This window comes from Asterias rubens, chromosome 3, assembly GCF_902459465.1.
Source record: "Asterias rubens chromosome 3, eAstRub1.3, whole genome shotgun sequence".
In the NCBI taxonomy this organism is placed as follows: domain Eukaryota; kingdom Metazoa; phylum Echinodermata; class Asteroidea; order Forcipulatida; family Asteriidae; genus Asterias; species Asterias rubens.
This window is the reverse complement of record NC_047064.1, coordinates 15,553,279-15,572,983: the sequence shown is the minus strand read 5'-3', so window position 1 is coordinate 15,572,983 and position 19,705 is coordinate 15,553,279. Positions and strand designations below refer to the sequence as shown.

Genomic DNA, 19,705 nt, shown 5'->3' with positions numbered 1-19,705 from the left:
TTATTTGTCAAACATCTTTCCCTTAAGATGATCCCTCTACTGCTGCTTTCCAGGTTGTACCATGAACTAGGGTGTGATCCTAGCCCTATGTAGGACTCTTCCTCGGTACACAGATACAGAGTCCTAACCATTAAGTCCCGTTTCTGGGGCGTGAAGAATATATGATGATCAAAAGCCACCACAGAAAATATATGTTGCCATGGAATGTGAATCTGTTGAAATTAGTGGTTTCTTGCAGGTAAGATTTGAGTTATGAAGCTTTGAAAATGTTCCGCCCCAGAAATGTACCCTGATATCCAGGACGTCATTGGAGTACAATACAAAAGTGTAAGACCACCAGGGCTAGGTGTGATCCCTAGCAGCAGTTACAGGATTATTTGCTTCTGACTGGCACCCCTGAACAAAGATATTGACACACTAGGGAGACAACCAATATCAAGTATAGACATCGCAGTTGGTAGAGCAATAGCAGGAGGTCTCTGGTTCAAGTCCTGCTCTAGTCAATTAGTCTTTGTCCAACCCCAAATTATGTAAAATTGAAAGTAGGTTAATATATGCATTGACGTACAGCATCCAAATTGAATTACTGTAACTGAATGCGTGTAAACCTCACGTTGTTCATCAGTAAAAGAGGAGATCCAAGGTCGAGAGAATTGTAATTTTTACAGGTTTCTGGAAAAATGAGTAAATCACAAAACTGAATTTAACCTTGGGGACCCACTTTAAAAGCCTTTTGTTCATAAAGAAGTCGGTTCTCAAAGCCTTGAAGAAATTACAGCTTTATTAACAATGGGCAGGTTGCAAATGGGTAGTCCGTAATGCTGGTTCAGGGAAAATATTGTACAAATTATTTAGTATGAGAAAATTGTTATATTATTGCTTGAGGTCAATAAAATAAATAATAATATAATTATGTGCATTATTGTCCTGTGGTTGAAATGAAAGAAATAATTGTTGCCAAGGAGACAAAAACCTGTTGTTATGCAAATAAATTATTTGAGAGCAGAAATTATTTAACACCGCATGATTGACCGTTACTGCCATGTCAAGGTTGGGCTTTACCCACAAAAAATATTTTTTCAAAAATCATGAAAAATTCACTTACGCGTTGCTTGCCAAAAAAATAGGCTGCATATTGCTTAATAACCTCTACTTATTAAGGCTGGTCTCCCTCCAAGCAATGGCCACAAGTATTTCATGCAAGTTTCCTATCGTCACAGCAGGAATAATTCATGTACGCTTTTGCTTATCACACAAAATAGCAATGCTTTTGTGTTTGAAGCAGAGTCACGCTGGCAAACAGTTGCTTTGTTTACCAGAGTTGAATGCACCTATGAGAAACCCCAAACTTGTCCAATCTTTCTACAATGCTGCAAACAATATGTCATTGTACTTTACTCTTTTTTTTGTTTAAAGGTATAGGGTTGATTGTTTTTTATCAACGCATTTTGCTTTTTGTTTAGTATTTACCAATCAATCCCTTAACCTTAACCTTATTTTTCTCTTAAAACATGTATTTAACTAGGTTTTTTTTTACTGATTTGTCTGCATTGTTTATTTAATTTCAAAAGATTTTGTTTCAAATAAATGTTGGTTAGTTTGTGATTCTGTTAATAATTGTGTTTTTATTCTTCCCAATCCTGTATAATAGGTTTTCCTGGCCAATTTCAGCAAAACTCATTTAACTTCATTGACACACTTTCGTTTTCATGCACACTTGATTTCATTTTTTTCATTCAGATCACCTCCGTTCATTCTATTTCATTTACAGGCATTCATGATTAAATTTTGACCAATCTGAAGTAAAATTTTACGCTTGATGAAAATAAAAGCTCGACCAACTATTGTTGCTAGCTTTTATGAAATTTAATAACAAGTCTTGCAGCCTAATGAAATTAATCTTGACTTCTTTTACCAATGAATGCTAAATTAGTGAAACTGAATTATGCTGATTCATGGGAGCATTCATTTTCAACCAAAATGAACGAGTCGGATGTAGGCACTGTATACTTGGTACTGTTTACCTGCGATCCCAGCTTGTTCATGGGAGAAATCTGAATGGTTTGATAAAAGATGAAATGCACAAGAGCTTTGTCTTTTAAGCTTTACATACCTGTAAAATGTGGGATTGAGAACAAAAGAAGTCCACATTATGGGACTTGAAAGAAACACTATGTGGACTTGAAACACTACGTGGACTTGAAACACTGTGAACGTGAAACACTGTGTGGACTTAAAACACTATGTGGATTGAAACACTATTATGGACTTGAAACACTATGTGGACTTGAAACACTGTGGATTTTAAACACTATGTGGATTTGAAACACTATGTGGATTTGAAACACTATTTGGACTTGAAACACTATTTGGACTTGAAACACTATGTGGACTTGAAACACTACGTGGACTTGAAACACTGTGTGGGCTTGAAACACGGTGTGGACTTGAAACACTATGTGGATTTGAAACACTATGTAGACTTGAAACACTATGTGGACTTGAAACACTATGTGGACTTGAAACACTATGTGGACTTGTACACGTCCAACTAGTGTTTTTTTTAGTTTTGATGAATGTCCACAAATGGAAGGTATACAACAAAGAGCTATGTGAATTTTACATGGGCTATCTAAAGGATATATGGGCAAAAAATAATATGGAAATAACCTCAAATAATTTGTGGCTAATTGCTTTGTACCTGGCTTGCATTGTTGCTGATGAGAGGATTACATGTACCACCATGTATTTTCTATTACAATTGTGTATTTTCAATTAGGTTTATTGAATTTTGTTCAATAAATCATTCAAATGTTGTCAAAGACCAGAATTTGCACTTGATATGACCCAAAATAAAACCTGTTGAAGCTTAAGCTGTCAGTCACTATATTTCAAAGAAAGCGCACTTATCTACCAAACAAGGTACTCAAAGTATATACAAACTTTCAGAAACGGCTTTAAGTCCCATCCAAAGGACGAAGCAATGGTTAAGTGTCATGGCTAAGGATTCACACGCACTAGTCACACACACACAAAAAAGTGAACAACTCAAACATTGTTGCACAACAATGGATTTTGGACTGAATCAAAAATTAATTGTACCTTTTTCTCCAACAGCCCTCAAGAAAGACTGCTAGGGTCGAAACGTCAGTCCCTTAACTGTTTTTTTCCCTTTTTTACTCGAACACTATACAATTTCAAGGAAATTATTTCAAGGGAAGTTCCCAATTATAACCATCTTTACACTTTATAAGCTTGGTGTCATTACTCACTATTTTGACAAGAGGCACGTATCCCAAAGTGACAAACTATTGATTAATATATCTCAATAATTGCATTTTGTGTTTTCAGGAGGAGCAATTAACACACCCCAAGGATGCGTAAAACAGCAGAAATGTAGGTCAAATTGATTATATTGGTTTTTGTTTTGAAGAACCACATGTCAGTGTGCAGGTGACCACATCACATTATGTGACATACACGTATCTTTCATTTGTGCAAACACATAATTTCGATTGATGTATAAGTAGGTCATCTCTAGGTTATCATTGAATGATTTACAAATAACAATAAGCCAATATTATTTAAAAACTAGTTAGTCAATAGAGAGGTTGCAGTTTTACAAAATAATTGTAAAGAATCACTTTAGATATCTCCAACTGCAAACCTTGACTTAAGTGTTGCAGGTTTGCAGTAAAGCTAAGCACGGTGTAAAATGTAAATCATAATTGAGCCTTTTGACATTTGGTTCTGTGGCTCTTCGAAAAAAACAGTAACAAAATCTGTGAACATTTATAGCTCCAATTTGATGAAAACTATAGTCACCATAAAGAGGGTATCTTAAGGAGTAACCCAACTCGATTCACGCAAACAGGAAAGACAAAGTCACACGACAAATCCCTGAATATAACTTTTTACTTTCTACTAAGCAAAAATACTGTCAATCCATTTCCAAAATACTGGTAAACACGTCACTGTCAACTTAACTGGGGTTTGTACCTCACAGTATCTGATGCTCTTGCATCTTGCATTATACGAGTAGAACCAAGACTTCAACATTCAATCACACACTATCAAAGATTCAGAAAATTGTCAAAGACCAGTCTTCTCACTTGGTGTATATCAACATATGCATAAATTAACAAACCTGTGAAGTTTGAGCTCGATTGGTTGTCAAAGTTGCGAGATAACTATGAAAGAAAAAAACACCCTTGTCACAGGAAGTTGTGTGCTTTCAGATGCTTGATTTCGAGACCTCACATTCTAAATCTGAGGTCTCGAAATCAAATTTGTGGAAAATTACTTCTTTCTCAAAAACTACATTACTTCAGATGGAGCCGTTACTCACAATGTATTTTTGCTATCAACCTCTCCCCATTACACTCATTACCAAGTAAGGTTTTATGCTAATAAATATTTTGAGTAATTTCCAATAGTGTCCACTGCCTTTAATGAATGGCTTTGCTAGGAAGGTGCTACAGCCATATATACACGTCTTGTTCCCTGGACACCATTATGACAAAACCAGTAGCTAAAATAAAGGGGCAGACTATTTTTCCAAGTATCAGAATGGTCCCTGTAGATCAATGAATAAGAGACCCCCCCCCCAATAAAATTTTTTAAAAACTTGCACAGCAAATTATTTCGGTCACCATTATTAAGCATTGCATGAAGTGTTCTGTTGGTGTGAATGGATCTTTCAGCTGCAAAACCTTTTCACTAGAGTCCCGAACCCAAGTTAAGTTGACAGTTAAACTATACAGTGTGTGACATCCAATTTTTGTTTAAGGTAATTTACAATAATATGTTACAAGGTGTAAACTCTTAATAACATCGAGGTTGTCAATTAAAAACACTTCTGTAGTTACAGAGTTTAATTAAAACACTAAAGTTAAAAAATACAACCACTTTTAAAAAGATTGTTAAAACACATGCCACACTGGTAATACACTTCCACCTAATAAACAAATCTCTAATTCATGATAAAAAAAAATAAATAAATAAAAAAAAACATTATTTGGCAATTAGTCCCCACTGCTTTTTCATGTGTGCTCTATAAATACCCTTTTTATGAATTGCCAGTTCTTTTTTTAAACATTAATTTTAAGTAATCCACTTTGAGGGGGAGGCCTCAGTGTTGTAGGTCTCCCCACCGCACCCAAGACCTCCCCATCGAGACCGAGACTTAGACAAGTTCGACCGAGACCAGCCCTCCGAGACCATGACATTTTGTAGTTCGAAGGGGAGACCAAGACCACAGTGGGGAGTTCTCGACTAAAACACCTACTCCAAAATGACAAATAAATTGTTTTAGAATGGATTTTACTTAACAATAGACTTATCGTAGACAAGACTTTTATGTCGTTGCAACCTCCTTCCACTTCCCTATTTCTGACAATGGTACATTAACTTCTTAATTTATATTCACGAAAAGGGAGCTGAATTGACAGGTCTTTTAACCGTTGAGTGTCAACAAACTTTTATTATGTTGCAGCCATATTGATTATCTCCCAATGAAATCAATATAACCAAACCGAGGCTGGAAGGACGAGTAGTCTGGCTTCTTTTTTGTACAACGAAAACTAGGCATTGGATTCAAGGAACACGCTTTGCCACGAGACCAAGCTTCACCTGACTCATAGTCCTTTCAAGACCAATGCTTACACAAACAACAAAGCACAAAACATCACCAGGAAATTAGTGAATACTCAAAAACTCAATCTCATGCCAGTCCTAATTTGAAATAAACCCCCAAAAATGATGAGTAACCACGACAGCACTGATGGGTTTACATACTTGAATAGCTGAATGCTTTGACAACGCCATAATCTGAAGGGAAACATGAATGAAGGCCAATCAATATCTTCTGTATTATATATATAAGCACAATGATATGAAAGCACGAATTGAGGTCAAGTACCTGTACGGGAAGCCCAAATCTAGTTTTCGGTAGAGTAAGCCATTTCCAATCCTGAAAATTTATTATATCATATGAGGCCATATTTAAAGAGTTTTTCCCCTAATAAATACTCTCATTTAAGCTCTATTGAAAAACGAGTGGATCAACAAAATGTCATTTGACCTTCGAGCCCCTCTTCAAGTGAAAAGAGCAAAAGCAGTTTACGCTTTGTCAGGGATTTGTGCATAATAATATCTGGCTTATTTAAATTAATAATAATAAAGACTTGAAATGCGCACATATCCACCCTGCTGGGTGTTCCAGGTGCAAAATTGATTGCAGCAATTGTAATAACAACTTTTGTAAGGTATTTTTTTCCCTGACTTGAACACTATTTCAGGTGTATGTATTTCTCTTGAGGATTGGTACAGTCAAGTTTCACATTGAAACATATCGGTCCATGTCATTTTTGCAAACTCTGCCCGTCTTCTCAAATAACTGACTTTAGCTGTAGCCTACCTTCACCACTGATGAATTGTTTTCTGAGATTCTCAGTGCTATATCGTATCCTTCAAATAAATTGAAAACCAAATTTGTTCCACACTTTATTTGAGTAAAACCGATGTAACAAATAACTGCATGTTAACATAATTTTGTTCAGCACAAGGACACGTCAAAACATTCTGTGTGCAGAGATTTTATGTAGTTTTGAGACATAATTAATATATAAACAGGAAAACCTTCAAGAAGTACAGTTTTTTAATTAGAGAGGCCTTTCTCATTAATTGGTTTGTTCAATGCTCTCTGGAGAAACCTTATGCTGGATTATGTATTATTAACCGTAAAGGCCCGGTCCCACCGCAGCGATAACGACAACGATAACGACGCAAAGAGACCAATACAATGCGTTCTCTTTGTGTCACGATCATTCTCGTTATCGCTGCAGTGTGACTCGGCCTGTATGCCTTTCTTTCACTCAATAATTGTATGCAGTTTCTATTAATACCAGAGCCATACAGTTCAAAAATGACATAGTGCAATTTAATATGCTTTGGTGTGTGTGACCAGCTTTTCAATTTGGATCACAAAGCAAGTACTGCATGCCATAAGTACATCAAGCACAGCTTTATACCTCTAGTCAACAATCAAACCTCGTTGAGCAAATTGCTATACTAAGGTTCTGCTTATATAGAGAGTCTTGAATCTCATTTCTGTTTCTTTATTCTGCTGTTCCTTATCACAATGTTCCTGTCACGGTAATTGGGCTGGTCCCAGGGATCTTGTTATAATGAGAGTAGACTGTAGTGATTTTTTAAGATGACGGCATAAGCCATAGTGTTCAGCTAAATAGAGGGACGCCAGTGTAGTTTCCTTTTTGACACCTGTTTTTCCCCGTCTTTTGCATCCAATTGGTTGCCCACTCTACTTTCCAAGATCTTGGCCGCGGCACTTGTTAAAATTCTCACTTCTGCTTGAGTTCTATCAGCAATTAGGAAACAAAGCCTGATATGAAAGAAAGGATTGGAAAAACAACTCCCCTATTTTGACCTGAATAGAGTCCTGGTTATTATCAAATACACGCTCATTTCTCATTATGCAGACTTTCTGAAAGCTAACATGATGATGGTTCCATGGTAACCTTTTTTTATACGAGTATTGAGTCAAAACATTTATCATTCGATAAGAGATATAAAAATGCCAAGACGTTTTACAGCAAGTTAGAATTGGTGACTAGAGTTTATAACTAGACTTGACCATAGTAAATCTAGTTAACTCTAGCCGAACGCCACATTGTTTAAACCATGGTTTGACTAGCAAGCCTGTATGTGTTGTTTCTGAAAGGGCAAGGGCACCGTGCATATTCTCCTTGGGCAAAGGGCACCTTATTAAGAATCTGTAAATTTCTGTTCCGTAAAAATAATTTGTAATTGGATCAGCCTAACCCAGGAGCACTGATTATCTAACCAATCTTTCAAATAACATCACAATTAATTGGAGAAACAGTAGATTTAGGTCAACATGAGTATACGTTGTCTTTGCATTCAGATAGGTAATGAACCATTGTCCAAAGTTTAAAAATAATAGATATGATTTTCATCAGATATGATTTTCATGTATCAAATGAGATAAAATTGTAACGGCACCATCCTCATCATAGACAATGGCTTTTTGAAAACAAGCATGCAGTACTAGGGTGTCCCGGTTCACAACAATTTCATAAGTCTACAGTAGGCAAGTCCTGTGTTAGTATATACAGCTTTCCAGAGTCCGCTACTGGACCCCTAAATCTTAGGCCGAAAATTGTTTATTCCTTCTAAATAAGCGCAGAGGTTTAACAGAATTTACATGCCTGAGCTTCACACTCGACTCACAGTGGGCGGTCTGAATCTTAGTAGATAAATAATCCAGAAGTGTGTATAATGTGTCATGATCATCACACATACATAGTGGCCAAGTCGATTTGCCCTGCATGATGCAAAAACAGAGAGAGCATAATCTTGCTGTAGCAAGTCAGAGTTTTTAGTTTCCAGTTTGAAAAAAAAAAATTAATGGAAAACAAAAAAAGTTTATTCTTTTGGCACATTTTCTAGCACGCAATCCCAAAATTCTCAACAGAAGAAAAAAAAAAAAAAAACGATTACCATATCTTCTTCTTTATTACTACAAGATCTGTTCAGCTAGAATTCTGAAATCACAACTTCAAGTTTTAGTTAAAATAAAATAAGCCTTCAATTTACAGCAACTGTGGAACAACATGAACAATCCATGCCTACATTATGAATGGTTTGTTAGATTTTGTTCAAATATTCGTTTGAGAACATTATTTTTGGTGTGGGGTTTAAAATAACCCTATCAAAATTATAAAGAGAACACAATGTCATCTGACAGGCATACTTTATATGGATCTGTTGGGTTATAATGTGTTGAACGATAAATTTGAAGAAACCAAATGATCCATGTACAATGTACATCAACTTTTTTTCTGACTAACAATTCTGAAATAGATTTTCAACCATGTAATAAAAAATTATAAAATAACTTGTAAACAAGATTTGTTTCAACATTTACAAAATTCTTTTCTTAACTTGTCATGAATTTTCAAATTACAAACTTTTTCTCCTGCGAAAAAGGAAGTTACATTTAAAAACAAATCTCACAAAATTCTTTTCTTATCTTGTCATGAATTTTTAAATTACAAACTTTTTTTCCTGCGAAAAAGGAAGTTTATCTCAGACACATGTAAGGCATAGATTGATCAGCTTGCACCACAGGGAACATTGGAATATACACTTTGGAAATAAAGCAACCTTACAAGGGAATAATAATAATGGCCAAAACAGCTGTATTTTTTTAGAATTTTCTTTTTTAAAATCTCCCCTACAGAATGTATTTACAAGAAGTAAAAGACTTCACTTTTATACAACTATAATATAAAGAAGATGCGTATCACAGAAACCCGTACAATGTATGTGCTCCATCATAAATCCACTTATTCATGCATTTTAAATGCACTGTCCATAATCAACACCTGTCTGTAATGTAACCTTCAATTGCTATTATTTCTAGTATGAAAGGAAAGTATTATATTTCTAAGGTAAGGTATGAAATTGGTTGCATTTGGAAGAACTACTGCCAAGGATTCTACTCTGTTGTATGACTCTCCTGTTGGATTTGTTAATAAGCTAATACTTGTATGTTATAAAGATCAATATTTTGGACCGAGCACCCAAAGCTTTGAGTAATACATTACTGGTTCGAGTATGCACTACTTAGTTTTAACAGAGTCTGACATTTGCAAATTCAGCAACCACACCTGTTATTCACACCATGTGAATGATGTAGGATTTGTTACAACTAGATAGTCTCATACCATGTTGTAGTACATTGATGTCCAAGTAAACCAAGTATTGATCAATCCATACTTGATTCGAGTATACATTACTCAGTCCAACAGAGAACAACATTTGCAAACTCGGCTACCACACCTGTGTACGATGTTGGATTTGGTATGACTAGTCCTCACACAAGACTGAATTGAGTATAAACTACTCGACCAACAATGTGAAATACTATGGATCAAGTAGGCTAAGTGTTGAGCTATACATAACTGGTTTGAGTAAGCACTACTCCGTAAAACAACTCAACTCTTCAAATCAAACTTACCAATCAAATGTTTAGACTTTGTGTTTCTAGTCTCATAAAATGTCTTAATACTAAATTGAATATGGAGTACTCAGTTCGACCAGCAAAGCTTTTGGCCGTTACATCCGATTTGCTAAGTCTCACTAGAAACACTTGAGGCAACAAATTCACGAAAATCAGTTTGAGATGTGATGCCTAATCTCATGTAACACAAGACTAGTTTGTGTACGCACCACTTAGATAAACAGAGTGAACAAAATAGGCAACCGCAACCACCAAACCCTGTGTGAACCAATACCAACATAAAGCCCGGTTCATACTTCCTGCGAATGCGAAACGAATTTGACGTGAGTGTGACGTCACGACCCTCCTTTCGCAGCGATATTCGCAAGTGAGTAGAGCAGAGTTCAACTGCGGCGAATTATTCGTAGCGAATCTGTGACGTCAACATTCGCTTCGCATTCGCACTAAGTATGAACCGGGCTTTACCTTTATGACAAGTGAAAAACTAAGATGGTCCCACATGGAAATTAAAACTGTAACGTCTCCATGCACACCTCAAGTGATTATCTTTTTATAAAAATTCCTGTTCATTACAAATTGCATACGAGTGCTCAGCTCAACTTGAGTCGCCATCCTGTTCGTAACTTGAATCATTCTTAAACATTAAAAGAAAGGTCCCAGAAAAACGTAGATTTCATAAACGACTTTAAACAAGTTGACCAGCTGCTTATTTTGGAAGGTTAAAAAAATTGATAATAAAAAAAACAAATAAACAAATTCAACTTAACTTCGATTCGAAACACATCAAATTAAATTACTAACCACTGGTTCCAAACTGTTTCAATACCCAATATTTGCCGTACATGTTTTTATCGGATGTATTGAATTCAAAACGCGGTTGGTAACAGCTTCTGCTTAAGATTTATCTGCACTTAGCAACTTTGTGCCCAACAGCTCCATTACAATAACCTCAAGAGTTTTCCGAAGAAATACCTGAGTTGCAAATTTTGCATTAAAAATAATTTTAAAATCTCTTGAAATTTCCTAAATTTATTTCGAAATACATTGTTTGACGGCAAGCTTTAAAATTAGTTACAATGGAAACTCACTCAGCTAGCACAAAATCTGCCGTTAAGCAGCTCTATGAAATTGGGCCCTGGTTCACCACAAGTGTTAAGCATATTAAAGTAAAAAACAAACAGTTTTCTTTTTAAAATCTGACCCTTTTTGGGGGGAGGGGGGGTGGGGGTAGTGGCTTGTTACTCAAACAATATTTGTTCGAATCACACTCTAGACTTGCCCGTTCCAAACTCTCGAACACAAAACCAAAATGCTCAGTTCCAAATTAAGAATACATAAGAGAGTTCACCAGCAATGACCTAAAAAACCTCTACTATTTTGGTCACTCTTTGTTTAAAATACTGGAATTTAGACTTTGTTACAATTAAAAATGACACTTTGTTTTAAAAACCCAATCCTTCTCTGAATTTCCTTTTTTGAAGAAACAAGAATACAAGATGCTTGTTTGAATCAGCTAAAACTGTTTCCTCCTGCAAAATTCCCTGAATTATGATCACGCAGCTAAAGCCGGACAAATTAAATGGAATGATTTTTTTTTAATTTTTTTTAATTTAAAACAACCCTTTTATCATAGAGCAACCAATCTCGTTTTCCTCTGGTAGAAACCCTGACAGGAAGAGCAGTTTAATCTGGCTCCATATTGGATAGATGAGAATCAGCATTTATTATTGCTATTGCACCCAGGGAGCAAGACCAGTAGTCTGATCAAGGATGGACCTTTCCTTTGTGACACAACAGCCTTAGCTTTTGTCTAAACTATGAGGTATTTTAAAAATGACTAAAAATGATTGCATGCCACGATGGCGTTCCTGAAAACATTCTGGGGTCTACTGATGATATGTTGGAGCTTCTCCCCTCTTAAAATGTGTACATTCTGAGCAAAAAGAGTCACAGGAACTTCAAACATTCCATTCAATATACCATGCCCTATATGTTGCAGAGGATGTCCCCCCCCCCCCCCCCATGTTCCCATACTTTAAGACACTCTTATCCTCTTGTTCAGACGTATCCCCTTAAATCCTCTACAGAATTCTTAAGACACCTGGAGCATAATGAAGACACAATAGGAGGGGCAGGGGGTACACCATGCCACACGCCAGTCGAGATCGCCACAGCAAAATAGCGAACAATGTTTCTAAATGATTTCCTACCAATATTGAAATTGATTCCAAAACAATTCCTGCCATTTATTTTCACACTGAGTGGAAAACAAGCTGGTTGCAATTAGATTCATTTCACCAGCCGCCAATTTCACCAATTTCTTCCTGACTTAGGATTAATCTTAGGACTTAGTGCGTGTTCAGTTCCGTTAACCCGAATTAGGGTTAATCCTAGCGTTTCATGAAATCGGCTGCAGGGCATTAGATTAAAAAAAAGACAAAAAAAAATATAAAAAAATCCTGAAAATTTGAGGAAAGTCTACACTTGATTCAGAGGTAAAGCAAACGGAATTGTCGGTTGTTTAATTTTTAAAGAGGTTTGCAGACTCTCTACATAATTTTAATAAAGATATCTGAAGGTCTGGTCATAATAAGGCCAAAGTCTTTCATCTCCGGTCTGACAACATTTCCTCTTTCAAGAAATTCTGCACGAGCAGAGAGATCAATGACAAAAATCCTGAAATCATTACAAAACAACAACAAATAAATCTCATTCCGGTTACTTACCATGATTGGAAGGAATACGTTTTCGAAGTCAAACCCTAACAACAAACAAACCATTTTGAGATGCATCATTGCCTAACGCAGCTAATACCTTCAACAATTTGAGTTGGACTATTCCTCATCTGAATTTGGACTCGGATTATGCGGTGATAACTCACCTCTAAAAAATAACTAAAACTTCCACCTAAAAATCCCAACAACTAGAAGTGTCCGACTACTGGGCGTCAAAGATAAGAATCTATGTAATTATTTACAACAGCATAAACTTTACACAACGTTAAAAAGCCTATAATAGTTTTTTCCTCTAAAATCTAGAAACGTGGTTAAGAACTCACAGAAAAAATGTGCCCCACACGAGGGTCACTCCATACAAGAATAACACGGTCTCTGTTTATCTGAAATCTTTACATCACTCGGTTATTACTCTATTCTTCTCTCCCGTCCGATTAAAAAAAGTAAAAATTTTCTTCCTAATCAACACCGTGGTTGTTTTATTATGTTAATTTTTTTTTTAAAGGTTTTTATTTTTTGTTTTGTTTTCTTCGTAAAATTTCATTTTGTCTAGAACACATATTTCTGTACAAGCTATCTGGTGGGGGAAGCCAGGTCTGATTAGTCTGGGGGTAGCAATTCATGAAGTCGGAACTTCTCTCGGACGTGAGGGCGGACATCCTCATTCTGAAAATAATGATAAATAAGAACAGTCAGTTGACTGGTTAATGTATAATTATGCTGTCGGACAACACATTATTTTTTATTATTTTGATTTTTTTTTGTATTTACCCTGGGGAAACCTCTCAGTGAAAAACTGTTTTTCAGAGGTGCCCAGCACCTACACACACATTTAAATTTTAAAATTGTATTAATATAAAAAATATATTGAGATTCTCACATGGGAGGCTTGTGAGACAAGAAAGCACTTAAAAACATCTTTTTCCTTAGTTTCTGTTTATTGAATTTTTGTCTATTTGTTGTATTATTTGCACTGCTATTGTATGTCTAAAGTGCTGTGGTCTAAATGAAATGGCGCTATATAAAAGCCCATTGTATTGTAATGTACTGGTGACAGCAGACATAAAAGTCATTTTTTGTGGCTCTGAGCATGCGCGCTGGCTGAGCATGCGCGCTGGCTGAGCATGCTTTGAATGTAAAATAATTTAAAAACAGAAAGTGAACCAAATTGAGCCAGATGACGATGCAGGCACTCACCATCGATACCAAACTCTCCAGAAACGGGACGAGTTTGAGAAGTTCAACGTCATTATCGTCAGCAAACCAACTCTCTATTGGGATTCCATTCTCTAGCTGCAAAAAAAAAAACGGTTGGGAGGATAAAATATATCAGTCAACTCATGTTGGTCTAAACAGCACCATCTACAGGTGAACAATGGCCAATGTGGTTGAGGGCGCTATACAAATCAGTGGTGTGTTTTTTGCCTCAGTTGAGGTCGCAGGCCGTATCTGACTAAATGGCTTCAGCTAGTACCTTTGGCTGACTTGCTGAAGCAAACGGCCTAAGTCCCTTGATTTAGAATAAACAGTATTCTCAGAGTTATACATAGGCCTACTCGAGTAATTTACAGAAAAAGTTTAACGCTAAGTTCTGACTTAACCTAAATCAAATAAGGCACATTATATAAGCACAATAAAAACCCAGGTACAATAATTGTATATACTCAATCAAATTCTTGACTCGTACAATACCAATATTCAATCCAACATCCAACAAGTACACACCCAAAACACAAGATTATTAAGTGTAACATGAAGCAGCAGGTACTGATGAAAGTTGATATGAACAACAAAAACAATGAAAACAGTTATATCAAAATGTCTGCAAAATATAATCAGATTTTTCAATCGGAGATGTCAACAAACCACAATAAAACCAAACAAATTTCAAAGACGGAAATCAAAAGGAGGTTGAGTTATCCAACAAAACACGAGGGCCAAGGATAGGGTATTTATGGGGCGCTTGAGGGCGCTGTTGTGCTGTAGTAACAAAAGTTCCAGTGAAAGCCTATGGCTCGCGGAAATATGCGATTGTAGGTTTAACAGGTACATGTAAAGGAGTCCCTGAAGTACATGTAGACCATGTTTTCAACAACTGGGATACCTGGAATAATGCAATGAAAACAGCACAATTTGAATGAAGTATTTGTTGTAGAGTGAGCCATCTTGGGCAATGAAAACAGCACAATTTGAATGAAGTATTTGTTGTAGAGTGAGCCATCTTGGGCAATGAAAACAGCACAATTTGAATGAAGTATTTGTTGTAGAGTGAGCCATCTTGGGCAATGAAAACAGCACAATTTGAATGAAGTATTTGGTGTAGAGTGAGCCATCTTGGATTACCTGATATCCGAATGCCTGCGGTGAGTTATCAATAATCACCGTCTTCGTCAAGTCTCTTCCTAAGATGTTCAGATCTTTGATGTAGTTCCCCTGGACACAGATGCAGTGCTCTCTGAACAGCCGATGCCTACAAGAAAAGATGTGTTTTTGATCGACAGAACTCTCAAGACGTTCTCAGTTTGACCTCAAATTTGCCTGCACTGCTACAACTTTACGTGACCAAACATGTAAATATGAAATCACAAACCTGTGAAAGTTTTAAGCTCATCGGAGTTGGTCATCGGAGTCATAAGAATACAGTGAAAACCCTGTAATAGGTTTCATTATAACACACCTCTTGCTTTTTCTGTATTCTGGTTGGTTGAAACACGGTCACGTGGGATGAACTAATATAGGCTAGTGATCGCGCGCGTGTATTTTGCGGTAATAGTACCAGAGCAGGCACTAGTGTTTGCAAATAGTGCCCGCGGTAACAGCACCCTCTCTTGACTTGAACCGTGAACAAACTACAAAATTCCTTTTCTGTTCTTATCTGACATTTTAAGACCGAGCTGTGTTATAAAACACATATTATTGACTGGCATAATTTGGTAACTAGTGTACGTCTATTCCCCCTCGGGCCTGTGAGTGACCAGAAGAGTGGCCTATTTCCCTCGGCCTTCCGCCTCGGAAAATAGGGTGCTCTTCTGGTCACTCAAAGTCCCTCGTGGGAATAGACGTATACTAGTTACCTCGTTGCCAGTCAATATGTGTATACTATTTTCAAATATGAGGTTTTTGACTCACATTTTTAAAAACTCATTGTCATTTCTCAAAAACTTTATATATTTTTAGTAATACGGGAATATTTTAGGAGAAATTATTTACCATGACTATCTTTTAACCATGAATAGGCGAACATTTTCAATCTCGCCAATGTTGTGCACACACTTTTATTTGTTTTGGGTCACAAATCTAAACCATTTGAAATCAAGAACCACATATCCAATGACAACCTCACTGTAACAAGTCTTCAAGGCAACCGCCTGAAACATATTGTACAATGTTTTGCTTCAAAGGTTGACCTGAATTGCCGGGCTGTGGGACCGGGCCTTTAGTCCCCCTCTCAGAACCTCCCAAATGTTTCAATTCAAGAAATTTACAGGCCCTGTGCTTCATCAGCTATTTCTTTCTCCCCTTGGTGACCGCTTTACATCTTCCAAGAAAATTTGAAGGCTCAACAAGACTGTTGGGAACAATCCTGAAATCAGGGACAAGCCCTGGGAACTCAAGCGTCGGCAAAGATTGAAACAAGACAAGGAATGTGAACCCACCTGACCAGTTTCTTCTTGGGATCGAGGAGATTCAAGAGTTTATCTGCGTACACTTTCTTGGAGGCCGTAAAGAGAATGATCTCATACAGCTTAGACATCCTCTCCAAAAACTCATGAAAGAAAGGTCTTGTCCGAACGTACACCTAAACAGAAACAGTTCATAAATAAATGGTGTGTACACTTGGGAGAAATGTTTTTCAGTTTAGTTTTGCAATGTTTTTATATTCCGAGGATGCTTTTTTTAAATTGCTGCAAGGGTAGACCTGGAATGGCGCAGCTATTTAATAACAACATGATCTTACACAAACATGCCTCAACAATGTATTTTTTTATTTTTTTATATTATTTTATTTTACATGGTGAACCAACATTGCACGCCATTTTGAAGAGTCAGATGTTTAATCCACAAATCGGCCGACCATGCGAAATCAAGGCACACTTGTCTGGATCATTCTTTTCTACTTTTAAAACACCTTTTGAACCATGCATTTTATAATGAATGGTTTCATTGACCAACTCGCCCGATCCAAGGCAGTGTATCCCTTTAAGGTTATAGTCTGGTGGCACCTATCTGCTACGGACTTTTGTGGCCAAACACTTGCTAAACTCGTTCTATTTCATTCACACTGGTAACCCGTACTCACCTGGTAAGTGACATCTTGAAAGACAACTGGAAATGACATGGTGCAGTTCTCCATCTCAGCCAGACTGCAGTGAACAAGTGTCTCATCCTAAAACACACAATACAGATTGTCAGATGGTCAAGATGAAAATTAAGTTGAAAACGAGAGAGAGAGTTAAAGAGATGAACAAAAACAACACTTCTTCGAATCGTATGAGTTGTAAGTTTTCAGTTAAGTTTGAAGATAAAGTTACATCTGGAAATCAGTGTTGTACAATAGACCAATGTTAGTGGTGGTCTCTAAATACAATTTAATCCACCAAGGAGGCCTGGTTCTTGATAATTTTACTGAGACGAAGTCGAGGTAAATTATCAAGAACCAGGCCTCGGCGGGTTTCAACCATTAGTTGAAAACCGATTCTACACACTTTGATTCCCATTCATAAATACCTTTTCGGTCCAAAAACATCAACACTTTTTTGTCAACAAGTAAAATAAATGCAAAAATTTTAATTGTTCAATGATTTCTGTCAACACAACCTCCCCCCAGCTATGAAATGGAAGGCCCTCGGGTAAACAACTCCTTATAAGGGAATGCTGTGCGCGTCGCGTCGTATCGCGTGATGTGGCAAAACTTTTTCAGCTGTTGCTCTCGACCAATAGGAATGAAGAAACTGTCTTATAATCACAGGTGCAAGCTTGTGTGTCACGCACATGTTTCAACACTTTTTACTGGTCATAAACAAAGGTTTATAACACACCCACCTGACACGCTCTCCACCAATAGGAATAGCGAAACCGAGGTATTTATGAATGTTACTTTGTACTTCAATTGTTTATATCTGTAGCTACAATTCTACAGCAACAGGCACGGAACAATATTCTGGCGATTCTGCTAAGTGGACTTACCAGATCCAGAACCAGTGAGTATTCAGGTGCTCTCCTTGTTTTCAGAGGGAGGGCTGGCTGACGATTCATCACCTCCTCAGAGACTGGAGGCAGCTGCTTGATAAAGTAATACCTTTGGAAATAAATTAAAGTACACATTAAGTAAAATTAAAATTTAAAATAATAATAAAACGTTCTGAAGTGCATTTCACAATAACCGTCTCAACCAACCAGCCAGCCGACCAGCCAACCAGCCAACCAACCAACCAACCAACCAACCAACCAACCAGCCAGCCAACCAGCCAACCAACCAACCAACCAACCAGCCAGCCGACCAGCCGACCAGCCAGCCAACCAACCAACCAACCAACCAACCAACCAACCAACCAACCAGCCAGCCAACCAACCAGCCAACCAACCAACCAACCAACCAACAAACCCACCAACCAACCAACCAACCAATCAACCATCCAACCAACCATCCAACCGACTCCACACTCAGCAGAAAAGGGAAACAAATATATAAACAGTTTGATATAATATGTAGAGGCAAACCGCTGCCCTTAGTGCCAAACAGCAACGGTTACAAAGAGAAAACAATACAAACTGTTTCATACTTTGTCAAAATGGATTGACAAAAATATGAAATAGTTTGTATTGTTCTCTCTTCGCTAAATTTTCTTGTGAGAAATTCATTGGAATTGAGACTCAAGGCACCAAACTTTTGCATCGTCCTTTTTCAGTCACTTTTTTCAGTCATAATTTTGTTTTGTTTTAATATTGAAACTGATTGAACTGATTCAAAACAAACTACAGTATTCCAGGTCAAGCCCCCGCCCCCCTGACTAAATCTCAGGGATATTTCAAGAATAGCATCTCAACCCCAACACAATTATTCAACAAGATTGGACAGACTGAGATGATAAGGCACCCTGTTGAGTAACTTCCGTTTTCATGTGATGAATAACAACACTGGTTTTACGAAAACGCTGCTGAAACCGTCAACCCCCAGAAACCAAGTACCGCAAAAAGTAGGTCATATTTTCAATCCTGATGCAAAACAGGAAATAGACTGTGCATGTTTCCCTCGTCCTTCCATCAGAGGTTGGCCCTTATAAATATTCAAGAGATGACAAATTGCTCCTTCCCATCCATTCAGAGGTTGTTCCCCATTGTGGTTGGACGGGATGCCAAACAGCATTTTGCATGTTTACTCTTACCATATCCAATCAGAAGCATTCCGTGTGAATATGCATCATATGACAAACCACAATTCATCTACCCTATCCAATCAGAAGCATTCCTCAGGATAATATGACAAACACCTTTTTGCATAATTCCTTTATCCTGTCCCATCAGAGCTTGAGCCTCGTGAATATTTTATGTTGACAATCAGCACTGTGTGTTCGCTGAGCAGGAGTCTATTTTTCTGTTAGGATACTAGAGGGAAATGCTCATATCCGAGACAGCAATGTGTCATAATTCTTTATACAGACCCAAAGTCAAGACTGAGCGGGCAGACCTCAACATGTTGTTTATTTTGTAAACGGAAGCACAAGGGAAGATCGATGGCAATAAACAGGGTTCGTGACCTTTAGAGTAGTAGTTAATTCTAATTCGATGGGGGTACCTGGGAGGAAAAAGGTCATGCAATGTCATAAATCCAGTACACTCAGATACGCAAGAAGGAAAAATAAATAAAGAAATTGTCTGCACTAGGTTCTCGTTCTCATTCTCA

The 19,705-nt window shown here is 37.2% G+C and overlaps 1 protein-coding gene across 4 annotated transcripts in view; it reads right to left on the bottom strand.

Annotated features, from left to right (window-relative positions):
* Positions 1-4,684: 4,684 nt before the first annotated feature.
* Positions 4,685-19,705, bottom strand: part of LOC117288061 (CTD small phosphatase-like protein 2) — a 67,609-nt gene continuing 52,588 nt past the window's right edge. For all 4 annotated transcript variants that reach the window (XM_033768756.1, XM_033768754.1, XM_033768753.1 and 1 more), the window contains 6 exons: positions 17,989-18,100; positions 17,102-17,188; positions 16,458-16,600; positions 15,145-15,271; positions 13,999-14,094; positions 4,685-13,467 (listed from right to left, as the gene is read on the bottom strand). In XM_033768756.1, coding sequence (XP_033624647.1) covers positions 13,402-13,467; positions 13,999-14,094; positions 15,145-15,271; positions 16,458-16,600; positions 17,102-17,188; positions 17,989-18,100 — 631 coding nt within the window. In that variant the 3' untranslated portion in view covers positions 4,685-13,401. The remainder of the gene's footprint in view (positions 13,468-13,998; positions 14,095-15,144; positions 15,272-16,457; positions 16,601-17,101; positions 17,189-17,988; positions 18,101-19,705) is intronic.